The sequence below is a fragment of the Perissodus microlepis genome, chromosome 23, assembly GCF_051167445.1.
Source record: "Perissodus microlepis isolate ML-2025 ecotype Zambia chromosome 23, ASM5116744v1, whole genome shotgun sequence".
Lineage (NCBI taxonomy): Eukaryota > Metazoa > Chordata > Actinopteri > Cichliformes > Cichlidae > Perissodus > Perissodus microlepis.
The window spans coordinates 42,976,697-42,998,360 of record NC_140482.1 but is presented as its reverse complement, the minus strand read 5'-3'; the positions used below and the strand labels follow the sequence as shown (position 1 = coordinate 42,998,360).

Sequence of the window (21,664 nt, the reverse complement as noted above, 5' to 3'; positions counted from 1 at the left end):
TTAGTATATTTTCTTTTCCAATTCTTTGTGTGGGCTGGTTTTTAGCTCCTCATCCTCCTGCTACTCTTGCTCCCCTCCACACTCCAACAACTACTGAAATAGGGAAGGTTTGGTTAGTGATAAATATCAGCTATTTTGGCCAACCTTTCCTGGCACTGTACCCTGAACCTGCTGCTCCACCTATCCTCTGCACCTGAGCCACGAACTAGACTCTGTCACAAGAATGTTTGCAGGTTTTTTTTTCAGAACTTCTAAATCAAAAGGTAGAGGAGGTGAAGCTCACAAGACTGAATGTTGCCCTGCAGCATATTTCATCAAACTAGCTAATCAAAGAATGTGGCCTTTTATAGTCAGGAGGCTTAAAGAAAAAGGAGTTAAAATGGCATGTTCCAGACAGAGAATGAATTGAGGGGCTTCATTAAGGTTCTTTTTTTTTTTTTTTTTTTTTTTTTGGATAAATAAGGATTATTTTGAACTGTATCTAAGCACAATAACAACAGATGTTGAGATTAGGAAATTAACCATCAGTATTATATCCATGTGCCAGCAGGTACTGAACTAGTATTAGTAAATGTATCAGCTCATCACTGGTTTCAATTTAAACATACACTACTGGTCAAAAGTTTTAGAACACCACAATCTTTCCAGGTATTTATTGCGATTCAAGTCATTGAAGTCCAGTGAATAGCTTGAAATGGTACAAAGGTAAGTGGTGAACTGCCAGAGGTTAAAACAAAAAGGTAAGGTTACCGAAAACTGGAAAAAAAGTACATTTCAGAACTATACCAACAGGCCTTTTTCAGGGAACACAAAATGGGTTAATGATTTAAAGCTGTTCTGCAGCAATGGAGGTTGATCAAGTGTTGAAAGCTGGTGCTACTAATTCCTACAGGTGTTCCAAATTGTCTGGATTACTTACAACCCTCTCTGTCTACATAAAGCAGTGTTGGAACAAACTGTGGTATCATACCCTTGTGAGCATCAGTTTAACAGTACTGTACTGCAGAAAGTAGTGTGTTGCTACAAAAATGGCAAGAAAGGCAATTAACAATGGAAGAGAGACAGACCATCATAACAATTAAAAATGTAGGTTGCTCCTACAGACAAATTGCAAAGTCAAGGTTTCAGTGTGTGCAGTTTCCTTCACCAAGAAAAGGCACTCAGAAACTGGGAACTCAAAGTTGTCTTCTGATTCAGCTGTGGCTTCTCTGAGAGTTAACAGCTTGCGTGATTGGCAGCTCACAGGACAACAGCTTCAAGCACAGCTTGGTCGTAGACTGATCATAGTAAGCCAGTCTCAATTTCAACTGTGAAAAGAAGACTTCGAGCTGCAGGTTTGACAGGATGAGTTGCAGCAAGAAAGCCATTGCGAAGACGTCAGAATAAGACAAAGAAGCTTGCCTGGGCCATTAAACACCGACACTGGACTACTGAAGACTGGAAGAAGGTATTATGGATTGATGGTTCAAAATTTGAAATCTTCGGTTCATCACACAGGATCTTTGTACATCATTGAGTAGGCGAAAGGATGGTTCCACAGTGTGTGGCATCAACTGTCAAACATGGAGGAGGAAGTGTGATGGTCTGGGGTTGTTTTACTGGATCCAGGCTTGGTGACTTGTGCAGTGTAAGAAGCACCCTGGACCAAACAGCTACCACAGCATTTTGCAGCACCATGTAATGCCCTCTGTTATGTGCCTAGTTGGTCAGGGGTTCATCCTACAGGAAGCTAATGACCCAAAACACAAGTCCAAGCTATGCCAGAACTACCTCAGGAAAAAAGAACAAGATGGTAAGCTTGAAAACATGGAGTGGCAAGCACAGTCTCCAGACTTAAACCCCATCAAGCTGGTTTGGGATGAACTGGAGAGAAGAGTGAAAGCAAAGCAACCTACAAGTGCCACATGTTTATGGGAACTTCTGCAACAGATATGGGAAGAACTTTCTGAAGAATATTTGATTTCTATAAAGAAAGAATGCCACAGGTGTGTTCAGCCTGTTATGTCTGCCAAAGGTGGCTACTTTGATGAGTCAAAAGTTTAGAATACATTTTGGTCTATAAATTGATTCCATTATTTATTTTATTTCCAATTGCTTATTTGTGCTCTGCTTTTATTTCAGAGTGCAATGAGACATTAAACTGCATAATTTTCAATAAAAAACTGGAAAAGATTTAGTTGTCTTTTTACAAAGCAATCGTAAAAACGATTTAGATTTTGATTTCAATTTTACATTAGCTTTTCATACAGTGCATATAGAAATATTTCTTTTTAAAGTTAATTTGATCACTTTTTTTTTTCTTTTACAGCCTTAGTAGCTGTAACCTCTCAGAGAGAAGCTGTGAAGCTCTTTCTGAAGTTCTCAGTTCCCAGTCCTCTACTCTGACAGAGTTGGACCTGAGTAACAACAACCTGCAGGATTTAGGAATGAAGCTTCTTTCTCCAGGGCTTGAGAGTCTACACTGTAAACTGGAAGGTCTCAGGTCAGGATTTAGTCTATCATACTGATCATTTTACATCTGAATTTTATCACTGCGTGTATACCTAATTTCTATGCTGCTCTATAGAAAAGTCTCACCCTTTTTATTTATTTATATTTTGCTTTGAAAATTGGGAAAAGGTTCTATGATTTATTGAAAACATAGAACACATGAAATAAAGTGTATAAGGCGAAAACATATTTTATACAATTTCAGCAAGCTTGAAAGTCAGTATTTGGTGTGATCACCTTCATTCTTCAACTTAGAAGCCAAGCTGTTTTGGAATTTTCATCAATTAATTTTCAGTCCAGTTCATTTGTAATTTAGCATACCTCAGCCTTTTCTACCTGTTTCCTGTTTCCTCAGCCTTTTCTACCTGTTTCCTATACTTGAGAATGACTTCTTGAAAGCCACCCTTCCGGTGGCCAGAGAAGAACTTTGAAAGAACTTCAGAAAGACTACAGAAATATTGCTTAAAGCATTCTGAAAGTACAATTGGCATGGAAACCAGTGAGCTTGCTAGAAGTGCATATACTGTGAGATCAACTTATCAATTATAGCACCGAGGTATTTAAACTGCTGCATAAACATAAGTCTGGTCCTTTAACGCAACAGAGATGATCATAGGGTTCCTTCTAAAAATCAGTTATCATGTCTTTAGGTTTTGACGCATGTCCAAAAATGACAACTTGCACTGTGTGAAATCCCCCACCACAGGCCCATGATCGGGATCATCACTGCTCACGAAAGATAAAACAACATTGCAAATATGCAAACTTAGAAATATGGCACATTGAATATTGACATTGACATTCATTTCTATGCATCACAAATAAAAGTGGAGAAAGAATGCACCTCTGTGGCAGAGGAAAAAAAGAGCACTATCTACCTTTACATGTTGTGGCTTCCAGTTAACAAATGCACCAGGCAACATATAAGTTCAATGTTATGAATCTTCTCAAGTTTAGCTGTAAGGTTGCTGCTTTTGTGTGTCTGCAGTCTGTCAGGCTGTCTGATCACAGAAGAAGGCTGTACTTCTCTGGCCTCAGCTCTGAGCTCCAACCCTTCCCATCTGAGAGTGCTGGACCTGAGCTTTAATCACCCAGGAGACTCAGGAATGAAGCTGTTGTCGGCTGGACTGAAGGATCCACGCTGGAGACTGGACACTCTCAGGTATGGAGAGAATGTCTGATAGAGGAGGAAGAGCTGGAAAAATTCCCTGTGCCTTTCACTCACTTCCTGTTTTCTTCACGCACATGTGGCATGAACAACCACACATGCGGGAATATTTTCATTTCCTCACTACAGAAACACTAGTCTAGTTTAATAATAACTTTGGCTTTGGGTAGTGCTCTCACCAGAGGTGGGAAGTAACGAAGTACAAATACTTTGTACTTAAGGAGACTTTTCAGGTATCTGTACATAAATATTTTGTGTCTACTTCCTAGTTACATTTTCAAATCAATATCTTAGCTTAGTAATATATTTTGCATTTATACTTGGGGTTTAAAGTGAGCTGGCACAAGTGTGAATGTCCATAAATTGTGGTCTCAGTACTTCAGCATCTGGCTGGTGCTACTAAAGAGGAGTGAGGATAAAAGTCGTAATGTTTTTTAAAGTGGCAAGTAATTTAAAATGCATAATTTCTATCAGCTCAACAAACATCAGCAAACACGCAAACTGTCACGTTACTGGCTCTGCTACCCAATAGTTATTTTTCAGATTTTGTTATTATATTCTTTGAATACTGTTATTCGTGGTTTTGTGTTCTCTTAATGATTTTTTTGTGCATGTTGTTACGCCACTCTAGGGGTACAGGAACGTAGCATAAGGGTTAAAAAGGAAGTGACCCCGCTCTGGTCCCCAAAACCATACACAGAAAAGCCAAGTTGTTAAGTGAAAGATGGTTTATTGTCTAGACTGAAAACTAAGCTCCGGGGTGAACAAAGCCCAAAATAACAAACAAAACAAGCTTACTCAGAAAAGAGGGTGCTACCTAAACCCTGGGTGAAACAAAACCAAGTAAAGGACAAATGCTACAACTAACTCCCTACTGAACAAACAGGGAAAAAACGGTACAGAAAATAATAAGGCAGCTCACCCCTTCTGTTTCAGTGTCTATTTTCAATTTGCTATTTACTAGTGATGTTGACAACAACTCTCAACCTCATCAAATTCGTATATCCAGACAGCCCATATTTACACCTATCTATAGAAACTCCCAAGCACAGGAATCAACACCCCCCACGATAAAACCACAGCATTCAGGAAGTTGAGTCAGGAAAGCCCAACCGGGGATCAACTCAAAGCAGACCCAGGGGGGTTGCGTCACCTCTATGATCTGTTAGGTCCAGAGATGGTAGTACTGCCAGGAAGGGCCCCCAGATTTTTTCAAAGGTTCCATACTTCCCTTTTACACTATACGATATCTTCTCAGGTGTGCAATAGGACACTAGCTCATTAATCCATTGTCTCAATGTTGGAGAATTTTCAGATTTCCAATGTAGCAGAATACATTTTTTCACTGCTGTACCCGCAAGTAAAATAAAACATTTCTTATGGTAATTCACATTGATAGAACCTGTGTCACCTAGAATCCATAGTTTTAGGTCCAGTTCAATTTGGATCCCCATTACCCTTGAGATTATTTCAATGGCCCGTCTACAAAAATTCTTTTATCACTGGGCAATTCCACAGCATGTGTAGGAGATCGCCATCTGTCACCTTACATCTCAAGCATCTGGGGGAATAATTACTATCAATTTTATGTAGCCTGTAAGGGGTGTAATATATCCTATGAAGTATGTTAAATTGCATTTGCCTGTGTTTTGTAGAAATTAACATGGTCTGTGCCTGTTCCAATAAGTGGTGCCATTCTACCTCTTCATAGACATAGCCCAGGTCTGTCTCCCATTTTCTTTTTATGGACGCTTTGTTGTGATCAGGTAACTTTTCATTGATAATGGCATATATAGAAGATGCTATTCTTTTTATTGACTTCCATGGTTTGGTGCAAAGATGGGTTTCAAGAGGAGTTTCTTTTGGTATCTCGGGGAATGTCCCTTTGGATTTCTCTTTTACCCACTCTCTTATTTGTAGAAATTTGAAGAAACTTTGTCCTGGAAGTTTGAATTTTTCCTTTAGTTGTTGAAAGTCAATAAATGTATCATTATTGTATAAATCAGCAGCAGTTCAAATATTTCTGTCCTTCCATTCCCGCAATATTGGGTCGGCAATATGATGAGAGAGGTCAGGGTTGCCCCATAGGGGTGTCCTTCTAAGAAAAGAGATATTTATTTTCAGAAGTGAGTGAGATTCCTGCCAGGTGCTGAAGGTGTTTAATATTATCAAATTGTTTGTAAGCTTGGATAGACATTTTTTGTACCTAAAAATGGAACATCTTTTAATGGTATGGGGTTCACCTCATGTTGTTCTATTGGAACCCATCTAACCTCACTCCTCTCTGCATGTAGCCAGATCCAAATTGATCGGTACGGGGAGGCAAGATAATAGTTCCTAAAGTTTGGTAAATTAAGTCCTCCCCTTGAATATGGGGCCTGCAGAGAGGTGAGTTTGACTCTTGGATTTTTCTTTTGCCATATAAAAGAAGTTATAATTTTATTAAGCTCTTTGAAGAAACTTTTGGGAACATTTGTAGGGAGACATTGAAATAAGTAAATGAACTTGGGCAAAGTGTTCATTTTAATAACATTAATTCTGCCTATGAGGGATAATGGGAAATCCATCAGTCTCTGAATATTAAGTTTGGTTTGCTCCAATAGTTTGATATAATTTAGCTTGAATATTTGATCCTCGGATTTACCAATTTGTATACCCAAATACGCGAAGCCATTATTACACCACTGTAATGGGTCAGTAAGAGCTCTAATACGGCTATCTTGTATATTTAATGGCATAATCTCACTTTTGGTATAGTTTAACTTGTATCCTGAGGCTGCACTGTATTCTTTGAGACACTTCATGAAGGAGGGAATTGATTTAAGTGGGTCCGTTATGTATAGTACGAGGTCATCTGCGTATAGAGAAAGTTTATGTTCACTTGTACCAAATTTGATTCCAGATATGTACGAATGGCAGCAGCTAGTGGTTCGATCACAATCGTGAAGAGCAAGGGAGAGCTTGGACAACCTTGTCTGCAGCCTCTGGTTAAAGAGAAAGTGCCTGAGAGCACATCATGGATTGACCAAGATGGTGCCAGTGTGTACGGCGAGCCGCCTCTGGATACGTCTTTCTGAGTGTTGTTTACTCTTTGCCTTACTATTTTCTATATGCTTTCCGGATGTTACTGCTCTAATAATAATAATAATAATAAATGTTATTTATGAGCGCCTTTCAAGTCACCCAAGGACACTTTACAATAGGATAAAACACTTAGTAAAACAATGGCAGAATAAGAACAATAAAATAAAAGCACAAGATAAAATGAACAAACAGTGGATTCACAGTGAATATGCAGATTTGAACAGATGAGTTTTGAGTTGGGATTTAAACTGGGGGAGAGAACCAATATTTCTTATTTCTGGGGGCAGAGAGTTCCACAGCCTGGGAGCAGAGCAGCTGAAAGCTCTGCTACCCATGGTGGTGAGGCGGAAGGAAGGTACAGTAAGCTGGATAGAAGAAGAAGAACGAAGTGAACGGGCAGAACAGGTGGTGGTTAACAGGTCAGAAAGGTAAGAAGGAGCGAGGTTATGAATGGCCTTGAAGGTGAGCAGAAGAAGTTTGAAAATTATCCGGAATTTCACAGGGAGCCAGTGAAGTTCCTGAAGAACAGGGGTGATGTGCTGGTAGGAGGGGGTTCTGGTGATAATGCGAGCAGCAGAGTTCTGAACCAGTTGAAGCTTATGGAGGGATTTTTGGGGGAGACCATGCAAAAGAGAATTGCAGTAGTCAATACGGGACGTAACAAGACTATGTACAAGAATGGACGTAGACTGGGTGGAAAGAGAAGGAAGCAATCTGTTAATGTTACGTAGATGGAAGTAGGCAGAACGGGTGAGATTATTGATGTGAGATTTATAGGAAAGTGAACTGTCTAGGATGACACCAAGGCTCTTAACCTGAGGAGAAGGGAAAACTGTGGAGTTATCGATGGTGAGTGAGAAATGGTTTGCCTTCAAAAGGTTGGATTTGGTGCCAATAAGGAGGATCTCAGTTTTATCCTCATTGAGCTTTAGAAAATTAGAGGTAAACCAGGATTTTAACTCGGATAGACATTCTGTAAGGGAAGAAGGTGGGAAGGAGGAATCAGGTTTGCAAGAGAGATATAACTGGGTGTCATCAGCAAAACAGTGAAACTGAAGATCAAATTTGCGGAAGATGGTACCTAGAGGGAGGATGTATATTATAAAGAGAAGAGGGCCTAAAACTGAGCCTTGGGGTACACCAGAGGTGACGGGGAATAGACGAGAGCGGAATGATCTTAGTTGAATAAACTGGGAACGGTCGAGGAGATATGATTGAAACCAGGCGAGGGGTATGTCAGAGATGCCGAGAGAGGAAAGTCTGCTTAGAAGTACAGAGTGAGAGATGGTGTCAAAGGCTGAGCTCAGATCTAAAAGGACGAGAATGGTGAGAAGACCAGAGTCAGCTCCGATTAGAAGATCGTTAGTGACTTTAAGTAGAGCAGTTTCGGTACTGTGACATGAGCGAAAACCAGATTGAAATCTCTCGTAGATGTTATTATTAACCAGGTGTAAATGAAGTTGAGCTGCAACCACTTTTTCGAGTATCTTAGAAATGAAGGGTAGATTGGAAATCGGACGGAGGTTGCTAAAGTTGTTAGGATCTAAAGAAGGTTTTTTCAGTATAGGAGTGACTAGAGCAGTCTTCAATAAGGAGGGAACGATACCGGTGGTGAGAGAAGAGTGAATGATAGCAGAGATGAGTGGGAGTAAAGAAGAGAGGCAGGATTTCACAAGCCCCGTGGGCATGGGGTCAAGATGACATGTGGCAGGCTTTGATTTACATATTAACTCGGAAATATCAGATAAATCAGGAAGATGAAAAGTGGAAAACGGCTCAAAAAGGAGAAAAGGTTCTGGAGAGGGCGTAGACACAACATTTGATCTGAGTTGCTGGTGGATGTTATTGATTTTCGTAGTCCAGAACAGCATCAAGGAGTTGCAGGTTTCAGAGGAATAGAAGTGCGGTGGTAAAGCGTTGGGGGGTTGAATTAGTTTGTTGAGAACTGAAAACAGAGTCCTTGCATTACCCTCATAAGAACTGATAATACCAGAGTAGAAGCTTTGTTTGGCCTTGTTGATGGAGTCTTTATACTGAAGTACGTGGTATTTATAGATTTCTGAATCAACAGTTAAACCAGATTTCTTATATTTACGCTCTAGCTGCCGAGCTCTGGCCTTCAGAGCTCGGAGGTCAGAGGTAAACCAGGGAGCAGAGCGAGCGAAGGAAACAGAGTGGGTTTTTACAGGAGCCAGAGAATCAAGGACAGTGCGTAGACAATTATTATAATATAACAACAAATCATCAGGAGTAGAATAGAAGTCCGGAATCTGAACATTGTCCAAACTGGTAGTGAGAATGTCCATATCAATATCTAATTGCCTATGATCGACAAACTCTTTTAAATCTTCGACCCTTGAATCATCAAAAGCCGGATCTATATTGGAACTTAGGGAATTTTTCCCAGTCTCGAACGGATACTTCCGCCTGCACATGCTACCTGCCTTTTTTTCCACCACACAAGAAACGACATAGGAAACGGGGTAAACGGAGTGGTTTTTGCATTCGTATTAAAGCCTATTTAAAAGCACATGAAGTGATTAATTACCGCTCCATCATAGACATCTTGCGGCCCTCCCAGTATACTTTCAGACTGTGTCGCCATCGATGGATTCGCTATGCTGGCCAGCAAGCCAGTTATGTTTGATGTTCAGTTATGCAATATGGAACTGAACTCTGAGGGTCCACTGAGCCTATTGCGTCTGATTAATTCTGAGGCTGTTGCCCTTTTCTCTGCGGCCTTTGCTAACTCTGTCTGTTACGATGACATCAGTAATGCACCTCTCTCGGTTGATGGCGTAGTCAACTCTTGTATTTCTACATGTTCTTCTATTTTGGACACTGTGGCTCCAGTAAAGACTAAACGCCATAAAACCTCTCGCCAATTCTGGCTAAGTGAATCCACCCTCGCTCTTAGATGTGAATGTCGTCGAGCTGAGAGGAGATGGAAAAAAGATCAACTTCAGGTGTCCCTTGACATCCTGCATATGAGCCGGTCTAAATTTCAGAAGGCTGTCAAAATGGCAAAAACATATTTTTTGTCGAACATTATTGCAACTAATAGTCACAATCCTCGAGTTCTGTTCAAAATCTTTAACTCAGTGGTTAATCCCTGCTCTGATGTTTCGATGGGTGCCTCCCCGGCCCACTGCGAAAAATTTCTAAATTATTTTATAGATAAAATCTCAGTGTTAAGGGCCCCACATTCTCCGGTAGTAAATCAAGCCCCAGTTTCCGAATGTTCAACTGTTTTTCAACAGTTTTAACCTGTGTCATTCTCGACTGTAAAGGAAATAATTAATAACCCGAGAAGCTCAAATTCTCTGCATGACATTATTCCTTCTCGTATCATTAAGGATGCATTGAATACAATCGGGTCCTGTATCTTATTTTTAATGAACTCATCACTGTTATCTGGCTATGTTCCGACTGTCTTTAAACATGCAGTCGTGCAACCTGTTATCAAGAAAAGCAGCCTTGATCGTAACACTCTAGCAAATTACAGGCCGATTTCTAAACTCCCTTTCATGTCAAACATTTTAGAGAAAATAGTGCTTCAGCAACTACAGACCCACTTAGAGAGAAATGGTATAAGTGATAAATTCCAGTCTGGATTTAGACCGCATCACAGCACCGAAACTGCCCTACTAAGAGTTTTCAATGACCTTCTAATCGCTGACTCTGGGCGCTCTGCGGTCTTAGTTCTATTGGATTTGACTTCAGCCTTTGACACGGTTGACCATGATATCCTTTTGGCAAGGTTGGAACAAGTAGTAGGCCTTAAAGGAAATGTTCTATCATGGTTTAAATCATAGAGAGGTTGTTCTCTGTCATGATGGGAAAATATTCCTCTTCTTCTGCCCTTTTTCGCTGTGGTGTGCCCCAGGGCTCGGTATTGGGTCCTGTGTTGTTTTCTCTGTACATGCTGCCCTTGGGCTCCATTTTTGAAAAACATAATGTCTCTTTTCACTGCTATGCTGATGATATTCAAATCTACCTCCACCTGACTGGGGATGTTTCATCTTCACTACATCCTCTGTTTGATTGTCTGAGGGATGTCAAAGACTGGTTATCACGTAACTTTCTTACTTTAAATGAAAAGAAGACAGAAATTATCGTTTTTGATAGAAATATGCCTCTGGGACAACTGACTGGCACACTCGGGCCTGTTGCTAACCACCTCACTGATGCTGCTAGGAATCTTGGAGTTTTCATGGATAGTTCCTTCAAACTAGATAAACAGGTTTCTACTGTGGTAAAAACCAGCTTTCACCAACTACGCCTAATTTCTAAGGCTAAACCTTAAATACCACGCAAAGATCTGGAGAAACTCATTCATGCTTTCATCACTTCAAGACTGGATTATTGTAATTCTCTCTACTTGGGCCTCCAATCTTCTCTTCTTCAGCGATTGCAGCTGGTCCAAAATGCCGCAGCACGTCTCTTGACCAGCACTAGAAAGTATGATTCTATCACCCCCTGTTCTGGCCAACTTACATTGGCTTCCTATTAAATATCGAATTGATTTTAAAATTTTATTGTTTACTTATAAAATCCTAAACAATATGGCACCTGACTACCTAGCTGATCTCCTCTGTCTGTATAGCCCTCAGAGAGCACTAAGATCATCAGGCCAACTGCTCTTAGTGCAACCTAGGTCTCGGCTGAAGACCAGAGGAGACCGTGCCTTTGCCGTTGCCGCACCCAAGATATGGAATACTCTTCCTCTTCATATTCGCGCATCAGATTCCATTCAGTCTTTTAAATCACGTCTAAAAACGTATTTGTTTAACCTGGCATTCAAGGCTAATTAGGGTAATTTACATCTGGCTTTGCATTTAGATTATGTAATTGTTTTATATTTTATTTATATCTGTAATTTATATTTTATATTGTGATTTTTATCTGTATCATGATTTTACTGGAAAGCATTTTGGTGTACTTCGGTCTTTAAAATGTGCTATATAAATAAATTTTGATTTGATTTGATCTGATCATTTGTTATGATCAGAGATGGGCACGTTACTGTAACGAGTAAAGTAAGTGATTACTATTGCAAAAACGGTAATTAGATTACCGTTACTTTCCCGTAGGAACGCTGCGTTACTGCGTTACTAAAACCATGATTTTTTTTTGCGAGAATGTCTCATGACAATGATGTAAGCGAGTGTGACGTTCATGACAACAGCTGTGTGCAGATCAACAATGGATCATATATCGAGTGCAGGAGAGAGTATGAGCGTGCAGCGTTTAAAGCGTGGAAGTACTGACCTTATTTTGAGTTTGATTCCATAAAAAGTGACAAAAACATTAGCGTCCACAGTGGAAAGAAACTATAACATTCGGATTGTCTACATTCAGAGGAACTACTTCCTCTTCCGCCTTTCATAGTCATGTGCGAAATACAGCTGTATAAGTGTCTCGCAGCCCCTTGGCGCACGCACTCACAACAATGGCTGAGCGTAATTGTGTGGACCTATTTTACCTCCACAAACAGCCGAGACGTGGTTTGTGATACATGTGGCAAAAAAAGTGCTCCAAGAGTGATGTGTTGTGGCCATACTAGGGAGACATTCAAAGGGCTGCTGGGGGGATAAATACATTTTACAGAGTTTATTTATCGGATAAAATATGTTAAATGTCACCATTATTATTGGCCGGCCCGGAAACAGCGGGGGTGTCTGTTTTGGAGGAAGGAAGTTTCAGGGTTTAAGTAGTCATCATCATGCGCTCATCCGATTAGAATGAGAATAAGCAGTCATCAATCATTTGCAGGTTTTGTCTTTTTATTGGATAACGGGTAAAGGAAAGACACACATGGACTGCTATCTCTAAAAAGATAGATGATTATAAATGATTTAAGTAATTCAAAATGATACATGAACGCAGGAGACTCAAAGAGAAACTCACCTCAGCTGCTGCCCCGTGTGGGAGTGAAGAAAGAGTGAGGGGAAGGTGCGTGCAGTCCTTATATAACGAGTGACAGGTGAGTGCAATTAAGGCCAAGCACCACCCCCAATCAAAGGTGAGGACAAGAAACAAAGTGCATCTGGTCATTAAACTTGACAGAAGAAGAAGAAGGTGCATCTGGTGAAGTGAATGTGCTGAAAGGTGAGCCTTTACAACAGTGTCCAAATTCAGAGGCTGCTTCCACCTGAGGACCCGGTCAAAAGAAAGCCGGTGTAACGTTGGACCCAAGAAACATAAGCCGGAGCGAATTTGACGACAGCAGAAATTTTATTTAACACTGTGGTTTACTGGGACACAGACACTCCAGCTCTCTCTCTCTGCTGTCACGACCGCCCTCCTCCTCCGACTGTCACTGCCAACATATAAAGAGACACAATCACTGTCAGATCCCAGCACACCTGTTCACCCCGCCCCTGCGCCGCCCCGGGAGCTCACTGCGTCACCCCTCCTCTGCAGCTGGCCAGAGACCACACCCACGCCACAGCCGGGTAGTACGTCACGAGCTCCCTCGGTGGAGTGAAACTGCCGTCTGCTCATCGCTATCTAATATATAACCGGACGCTGACGTAAACTCTTCTGTTTAGTGATGGCCAAATGAAGCTTTCTGAAGCTTGTATTGAAAAATGGTTCATTACTCGAAGCTTTTCAACATAGTCCTCTCTGGTGACATCTGGTGGCCAAAAATATGAAGAGTAGCTTGAATCCACAAAATAAAACCAACCGCTTCATTATGACTGCTCACTCTACAGAGTGGAATTCTGTCTGATATTGGGCCGCCGTTGTGTTGCTTTGAACGTGTATTTTTGGGGGGTTAAAAAAATGTGGTTTAGTTGTTTAATAAATAATCTTGACCAGTAAACTCTCCTTGTTCAAACATGCACCATGGTGTGGTCTTTCTTTGCTTGTGACTTCTTGATGTTGGTAAATACAATAATTGAAAAATACCACATTACATATAATATACATATAATAATGTACAACACATTATGGAGTATGCTTCTGCTGTGAGGTCCTGCCTCCATGCACTTGTGCAAGTGCTAGACGGGTATATTTATAAATAATATTATATTAGGGAAATTTTCCTAGACATATTTTTGACCTGGGGGTAGAATTGATTGTGAAATGGAAAGGGGAAATGCTTATGAACTTGCAAATTAAAAACATGATGCATTTAAAGTAACCCTTTTTCATTTTTATTTAAGAAGAGAATTTGTTCTAGTGTGCGATGGCCGAACCTGTTCCTTTTCGTGGAGATCATTTCTCCTGCCTTAAGGAAAATCCCTTCACATGGCACAGAAGAGGCTGGAGTGCAGAGAAACTGGTAGAGATGCAGTTATACAGTCTACCTGGGCCCCGCAAACTATCAGCTAAAGAGAATAAATAAATTAAATTGCTGCACATTTGGCAGACTAACATTTTCAGATTAATTAAACAATAAAATATATATTTTTTATAACATTACATGTAAAGAGTCAAGTGGAAGTTTTTCTAAAGTTATTTAATGATATTTATATTATGAATGCAAGTTTTTTCCCATTATAAGATAAAATAAACATGCACAAAACAAAAGCAAACGGCCAGAACACAAAGCTGGAAAACCCACCCGATTGACCAAAATCAACTCAAAATACTCCCACACAACAGAACCTCCTCTCTTCCTCGCTGGCTTCAAGTCTCTCAGTGGAATGATCAGTGGTTCGCTATCTGTCACCATCAAAACACCACAAATCCCGCGAATGATTCACTTCCTTATAAACCAGGGAATCAGACACCGAAGCAGTTAGGCTCTAAATGAAGCTTCAGACGTCACTGATCACGTGACTCTGGCCAAACGAATCAAGCTTCGACACAGTGCTTCTGAAGCAGTGTGTTGATTTTTTTGACACACGCACCGGAGCGTCAGCTTCAAGCGGGCCATCACTACTTCTGTTTAATTATTTTCAGTTTGACGTTTATTCAGCTGTGTGAAAACCCCGGAGGAACCCTCCTGAGGGATTAATAAAGTTACATTTAATTTAATCTAATCTAATAACTTTAATCTCAGCCAAACCGATTTAGTCATGAACAAATAAAACACTGAAAAAGCCAAACAATAACATTTTTAAGTTATCAAAGTGACTTATATATCATGTGTAACCCGAGTAGCGAAAGACCGCGGGGGTTTGAAAACAATGTGTCGGTCGGCTCAGATATTTGAAGTTTACACAGCTACATTCTCACCTGAAAATATGTTAAAAGTTTTTTGCGACCCAGAAAGAGAATTAAGAGTAATATTAAAACTAAGTCGCTGCCACCATTGTTGGAAACTGGAATTGGCTGGGCCGCGCTATGAATTCTGCAATATGGTTTTTTAATTTTGTTGTCCTGGAAAATCTGGAAAAATTCGGGAGAATGGTGGCTCCGGGAGATTTTCGGGAGGGGCACTGAAATTCGGTATTCTCCCGGAAAAATCGGGAGGGTTGGCATGTATGGTTGTGGCAACATCACTAACCTTGTCAAACACCTCACAGTAAATCATATCACAGAATATGACGAGCGTATGTTGATGCGAACTGAAGAGGAGAGGGACAGGTGCTGCTGGGCGAGACAGACGTCTCTCACGGAGTCCTTTAGTGCTGCAGGCAGGCAACGTGTTCAAATAGCACAACTTCAGTTTTTTTTATTTCTATATGATGAACTCGGCATTATTAAGTGATAAGAACAAGTAATCTGATGTCCTGTAATCATTATGATGCTATAATTTGAGATACAATAAATAAAATAAGTTTTTGTACAAAGTATCGGTATCAGATCAGTATCGTCGATACCACCCTGAATATTACTTGGTATCGGATCAGAAAGGAAATCAGTGGTATCGCACATCACTACTAAACAAGCACCGAGTGCGCAACGACGTAATGGGAAATTCACAGAGAAACTCGCGGATTCTTCCACTGACCACTGCGGCACACCTGCACCAGGGCAAACCTCCGCCTACCCCACTCCTGCTTAACAGGTGAAAATAGAGCAACAGGACCGCTAGTCTTTGATTTTATTTATTTTCTGCTGTGTTTTACTTGCATCTATTTGAAAGACTGAGTGTAAACACAAAAAATATTTTATTTTATGTGCTGGAATGTGCAGAAAATAAGTTTAAATGTTAAACTAATTTCTTCAAGTCAGAGAATGTTGCATATAATTAAATTTTTGCTTGATGCATAAAGTTAAAAGATTAAAACTGATAAAACAAGTTTTAAAAAAGGAGACTTTTCCATTTGATTACATCTTGTATGATGGATTATGCAGAAAAAGTAGAATTGGGCTGAAAGATCTATCACTTTATCACCTATTCAGGTTGTAAATCGTGTTTTTAAAAAGTAACTAAGTAATTAATTACTTTTGAAAATAAGTAATCAGTAAAGTAACAGGATTACTTTTGGGGGGAAGTAATCAGTAATGAGTTACTGATTACTTTTTTCAAGTAACTTGACCAACACTGGTTATGATATTGGCTCTGGGGGCATAAAAAGTGTCCTAACATAGCGGGTGAACTTCTCTCCAAAGCCCATAGCTTCCAACGCCTGAAATAGAAAGTTTGGCTCAATCCTGTCAAATGCTTTATTAGCATCCATAGAGATTATTAGCAGGGGGTCTTGATTTTTTTGAGCAGTATTCAATATATGGAGCAAAGGGTAGCTAAAGGGCCAACTGCTGTATTTCTCAGTTAGAGAAAAGAAAGAGAGCTAATTTTACTCAGAGATGAAGAAGGATTATAAGACAGACTGGGGAGGAAAAATAGAGGTTATATTTAAAGGTAAGGACTGCTCAGTGACACCTGATAGACTGTTCACCAGATCTCACTTTAGCCCCTGACTGTTCTCATTTTCCTGTTTAGGTGTGGGGGCAAATTCACTCTCTGTCGTTCATTGCATGTGTCCCACATAACAGATTCAAGATGAGGACGTCATTGGAATTTGAATGTAGATTTGAATAACAGTTGTATTCTCATGTACAAATATATATTTACATTAATATGACATGTGGTTAACATAGCTTTCCACAAAATAGCTGGTAGAAACGTCATTTAGAGCTAGTTTTTACTCTCTTTAAGTACATTTCTGAGCCTGTACTTTTTCAGCCTGAGAAATGAGCCTGGAAAAGTTTGGGAGACAGTACAACACATTAATTTTTGTCCCTGAAACCTATTTCCATTTCTAATGCCTCTTCAGTGTTTGTTATGTGTAGAGTCGTTACTACTCTACTACTTTGCAGATGTAGAGGCTGTACCAGTCATTGGCATCAAAGTTATCTCTACATTAAACAATGTGACTGGGTCTGTGCCTGATGCCCAAATACTTAATGAGTAAAAACCTGAGTCACTTAGCTTCACATTTCTGGAGATGTTATATCCTTACATTCTTGGCCTGTTTATTTTTACTCAATAGTAAGGGGACTCTTTATTCTGTATTGATATGGACTTCATGTGAACAGATGCACTCTCTAGTGCATGTTGATCTAAATTTAGGCTCTTCTTTCCTTTTTCCCCACACCACCGTTAGACCTAATATCAATTATTGTGGTAGCAAGAGCATGTATCTCATTACATCTACAGACATACTACCATTGACCAATTTCTCTGGGCAGGCTAGAAAACTATTTAGGCATTCACAGATGACTACATTTATTGTCATATTAACAATATCCTATTCATTAGACTGGTGGAGCCATGCTTTAATTTTATGGATTTATTGCTCTGACTATTAATCCAACAACTGCTTTAAAGAACAGATCCAGGTTCAATCCAAATCATCAGCAGTTTGATCCATGTATGGATTGAAGTGTATTTGTGAAAATGTTGGACTGTTCCTTTATCAGTGTGTAACAGTATGTGTATGAGAGCCATGTAATGTCCATGTGTGCATGCTGACTGTGCTGCTCTGACCCCCCTCCTCCTTTCAGGGTGGAGCCTGCTGGAGTCCGATGGTTGAGACCAGGTCTGAGGAAGTGTAAGTGTGTTTTTAATGGGATTCATGAAAACAAAGCAGCACACATTCAACCATCTTCATCATGTCAGGAGTCATCATCAAAGTGTCAATCAATGAACAGATGATGGATCAATAACTGCAGCTGGATTGTGTTTGTTCTCTCCATCAGATTCCTGTCAACTCACAATCGACACAAACACAGTGAACACAAAGCTCCAACTGTCTGACAACAACAGGAAGGTGACACATGTGGAGGAGGTTCAGTCATATCCTGATCATCCAGAAAGATTTGATTACTGGAATCAGCTTCTGTGTAGAAATGGTATGACTAGTCGCTGTTACTGGGAGGTCGAGTGGAGAGGAAATGTTATTATATCAATGAGTTACGGAAGAATTGGAAGAAAAGGAGGCAGTAACAACTGTTTGTTTGGAGGGAATGATCAGTCATGGAGACTGAGCTGCTCTGATCATGGTCCTCTTTATATCCTTCACAATAACAGATACACATCCATTTCCTCCTCCTCCTCCTCCTCCTCCTCCTCTGTCTCTAACAGAGTAGCAGTGTATGTGGACTGTCCTGCTGGCACTCTGTCCTTCTACAGAGTCTCCTCTGACACTCTGATCCACCTCCACACCTTCAACACCACATTCACCGAACCTCTTTATCCTGGATTTAGAGTTGATTTTGGTTCCTCAGTGTGCCTGTGCTGAGTTGAGTGTAAAGAGTTTCCTCCTGTTAGAGAAACACTCTGACTGTTGAACAGATAGTTCAGTCTGTACATGTCTGTCTCTTTCACTCAGAAACACATTTTCAGATTCATGGATTCAATCAGTTGATGTTTAAACTGTTCTAAATGATTGCTTGTAAACATCTTCATCTTCAGTCCTTTAAAGATGGAAGCTCCCATTATTCCAGGATCCACATGTTGTTTTTCTGTCTTTTTCCACTCAAAGCTTCACAGTGAATATCAGTATGTTGTTTTTCTCTGAAGCTCAGTTCACAACCAGCTCCTCTGCATTTTCAACAAGTCTGAGCTCATTAAAATGCATCCAAATGTTGGATTTCTCTTCCTTCAAAACTCTCCACATCCTCTTACTGTTTCACTCATTTTTGGAAGCTCATCATTTGAAAATGTTTCAGCGATATAAGCTGAAAATATTGGCTCAATAGTCTTGAATGCAGTTCTAAGCAGAATATGATTGTATTGAGGGATCATAATGCATGTGGCTTATCTAATAAACAGCAAAGGCTTCGATCCTCATTTGAAACTCGTCTCATGTTTTTCCCATGTTGAACAAGAACATGGTGCAGGATGTTGGTAACAGCTTGAAACATGTGAATATGTGTGTATAGCACTGCATATGTTGTGTATCACTTTAGTTTGAATGAAACATGAAAACTATTACAAAGCTCTGATGTCAAACTTTTAGAAGCTGTTTCATTGTTTTTCATGCAGCTCTAATTTGATAAAATGCTGCATCAAAAACAAAGAGGAAGTGATGTCACGTGGGTTTATGTCCACAAAGCAGAATGAGTCTATTGCTGACAATAAGTGATGTACAAACAGAGTGAGCATTTCTGAGGCCCAAAATAAATCAAGTAGTAGTTCACTGAATGAACAATGGACTGTGAGCTCAGTTCCTTCATCATTAGTACGTATTATATATGTATATGTATTATATTTGTTTAATATATATTAGGTGCCACTGCTGCTAGTTTCAGTCATTGTGCAAATGTGCTGTTTATAAGGTTGGAAACCTGCAGTCAGCTGAGACTGAAGAAGTCACCTGGATCAGTGACCAAATGTTTCTCCCACTGAAAACATCCAGATGAACAGAATCACGCTTTTGGAATTAGCCAGCAATGCAGCTCTCATTGTTGTACAGGTTCATAGGTTTGCAGGAATGAACCGATGACCATAAACAGCTGCAAAATCCAATAAAAATACCAGCTGGAGTTCAGGTGCATTTGAAGAATTCAAAGAAAAGTAACGATGGCAAAGGGCGATGTTTTCTTCCAAAAGGACTGACTGAAAAAATGATTGATAGCCTCATTAGAAGAATAATTTGGACATTTGTGAGGAACTCTAACCAAGAAAGCAAACCAAAACATGAAAGCAATGTCAAACAGATCCAACAGACAATTTCCATGACTGGAAGTATTCAGTTTAAAAATCCTACATTGCATTATTGCATACTATCACCACAGGAGGTCAGGTGTTGTCACCACTGATTGCTGATCAGCTGTTCTCTGGGCCGATGATCTGATTTATACTGTGAATAACGGGACTCACTGAACTCTGTAACAGGGACACAGTGAAGATTACAGAGTCTAACTTAAACATCTGACTGACTTCACACAGACAGAGCAGCTGCACTTATCTAACAACATGTACCAGACCTGATCTATGTTAGATGATCTATCACAGTACCTGCCTGAAGCAAAAGTACAACACTGGATAACAGCTGAGCCTGTGCTGAGTGTAGTGTTACAGGAAAAGGGCAGAAACACTGACACTGGTAGCTCACAGTGATGCTGACTGGGGCACAGAGCTGAATGATGCAGCATCAGGACACTGTTTCAGTCTGACTGACAGAGAAACCTGTAGCTGTATCTACATGTGAGGCAGAGGCTACACAAGCAGGTTTCTATGTTTCACAGTGACTGAGATCTTCAGTGGGGGTGGACATGCTCCTGTACAGACCTCTGAGGAGAACCAAGGTGTAGTCAAAGAGTCCAGTCTGTCCTCAGAGATGTGAACGTGGTTTCATCAGGTCTGCTGTCAGCTAGCAGGCTCACATCAGAATCACTGTTCCTGAAAAACACATCCCAGTCTGTGTGACATCATCAGTCAGCTGACCATCCCAGATCTGAATGGTTTCTGTCTCTCCTGAGGAAGTCAGAGAATATCACTGAGGTGTGAATCAGGTCTGAGTGACCTGTGGAGGGACAGGTTTAAACAGTCCACAGGTCTCACGTCCTGCTCAGTCTGGTAGCAGATACCTCGTATTGTTCCAGATGTGCTGACATCACAGTTCCCAGCAGCAGCAGCACAGCTGTGTGATACGATGAATCTCAGTTATTGATCCAACACACAGTAAATACAAATATCATCATTTATTTATGGTAATAATCATTATGAGTCTGAACACGTGATCACTGAATGTTAGTCTCCACAATAATAAGCTAACACAACCAAACACAGCTTTCAGCTCTTATTTTGAAACTGGCTTATTTAGAGCGCTCCTCTGAGGCTGCTCTGAGGCACTTGGGTCAGCCTCTGTTGTTTAGAAGTGTTACAGACTGTGAATGACACAGACCTGTCAGTTTTCCATGTTTGTCTTTAACCCTTTAAGACCTACCATAGAACCAAGTCCGCCAGAGCTTACTTTATATTTTTAGAATAGAATAGAATTCAACTTTATTGTCATTGCACATATCACAGGTACAGGGCAACGAAATGCAGTTTGCATCCATCCAGAAGTGCTTTAGCCATGATATAGATATATTACAATATATATTAGCAATAATATAGATATGTAAGTATATTACAGAAATGGGTCTATTATGGTATGTTATAATGTACACGGTATGAAGTATGTTATGAATATTCTATAACTATAAGTATGTACAGGCTGTAGTGAGTACAAGCTATGTACAGGCTATGAACAGGATATAAATATGAAAAAAAACTATACAGAATATGAAATAAAAAAAACTATACAGAAATATGAACTATGCAAGTTATAAACAGTTGTAGGATTAAAAATGATCGTATGTACAGAATGATTATTTACACAGAACTATACAGTAGTGCAGTTAAGATAAGTGAGATATGTCCTTATCTTAACTGCTTAGCCTCTTGTGTCCCGAGTGCCCTGGAGGGACTTTCCCTGCCGGATACACGATGGATGGGTGGCAGAACTGGAGGGTCATGTGCCTGGCGGGACTGTCGATCGAGGACGCTGAAGATATCTACCTATTCGG

General features: G+C 40.2%; 1 protein-coding gene across 1 annotated transcript in view; it reads left to right on the top strand.

The window, feature by feature from the left end:
* The window catches only part of LOC146362294 (protein NLRC3-like), a 57,250-nt gene extending 36,231 nt beyond the window's left edge, over nucleotides 1-21,019 (top strand). Inside the window, exons 9-12 of the mRNA XM_084920887.1 lie at nucleotides 2,309-2,482; nucleotides 3,479-3,652; nucleotides 17,651-17,697; nucleotides 17,846-21,019. Of these exons, the coding sequence (XP_084777013.1) occupies nucleotides 2,309-2,482; nucleotides 3,479-3,652; nucleotides 17,651-17,697; nucleotides 17,846-18,387 (937 nt within the window). The 3' untranslated portion in view covers nucleotides 18,388-21,019. The remainder of the gene's footprint in view (nucleotides 1-2,308; nucleotides 2,483-3,478; nucleotides 3,653-17,650; nucleotides 17,698-17,845) is intronic.
* Nucleotides 21,020-21,664: the final 645 nt, after the last annotated feature.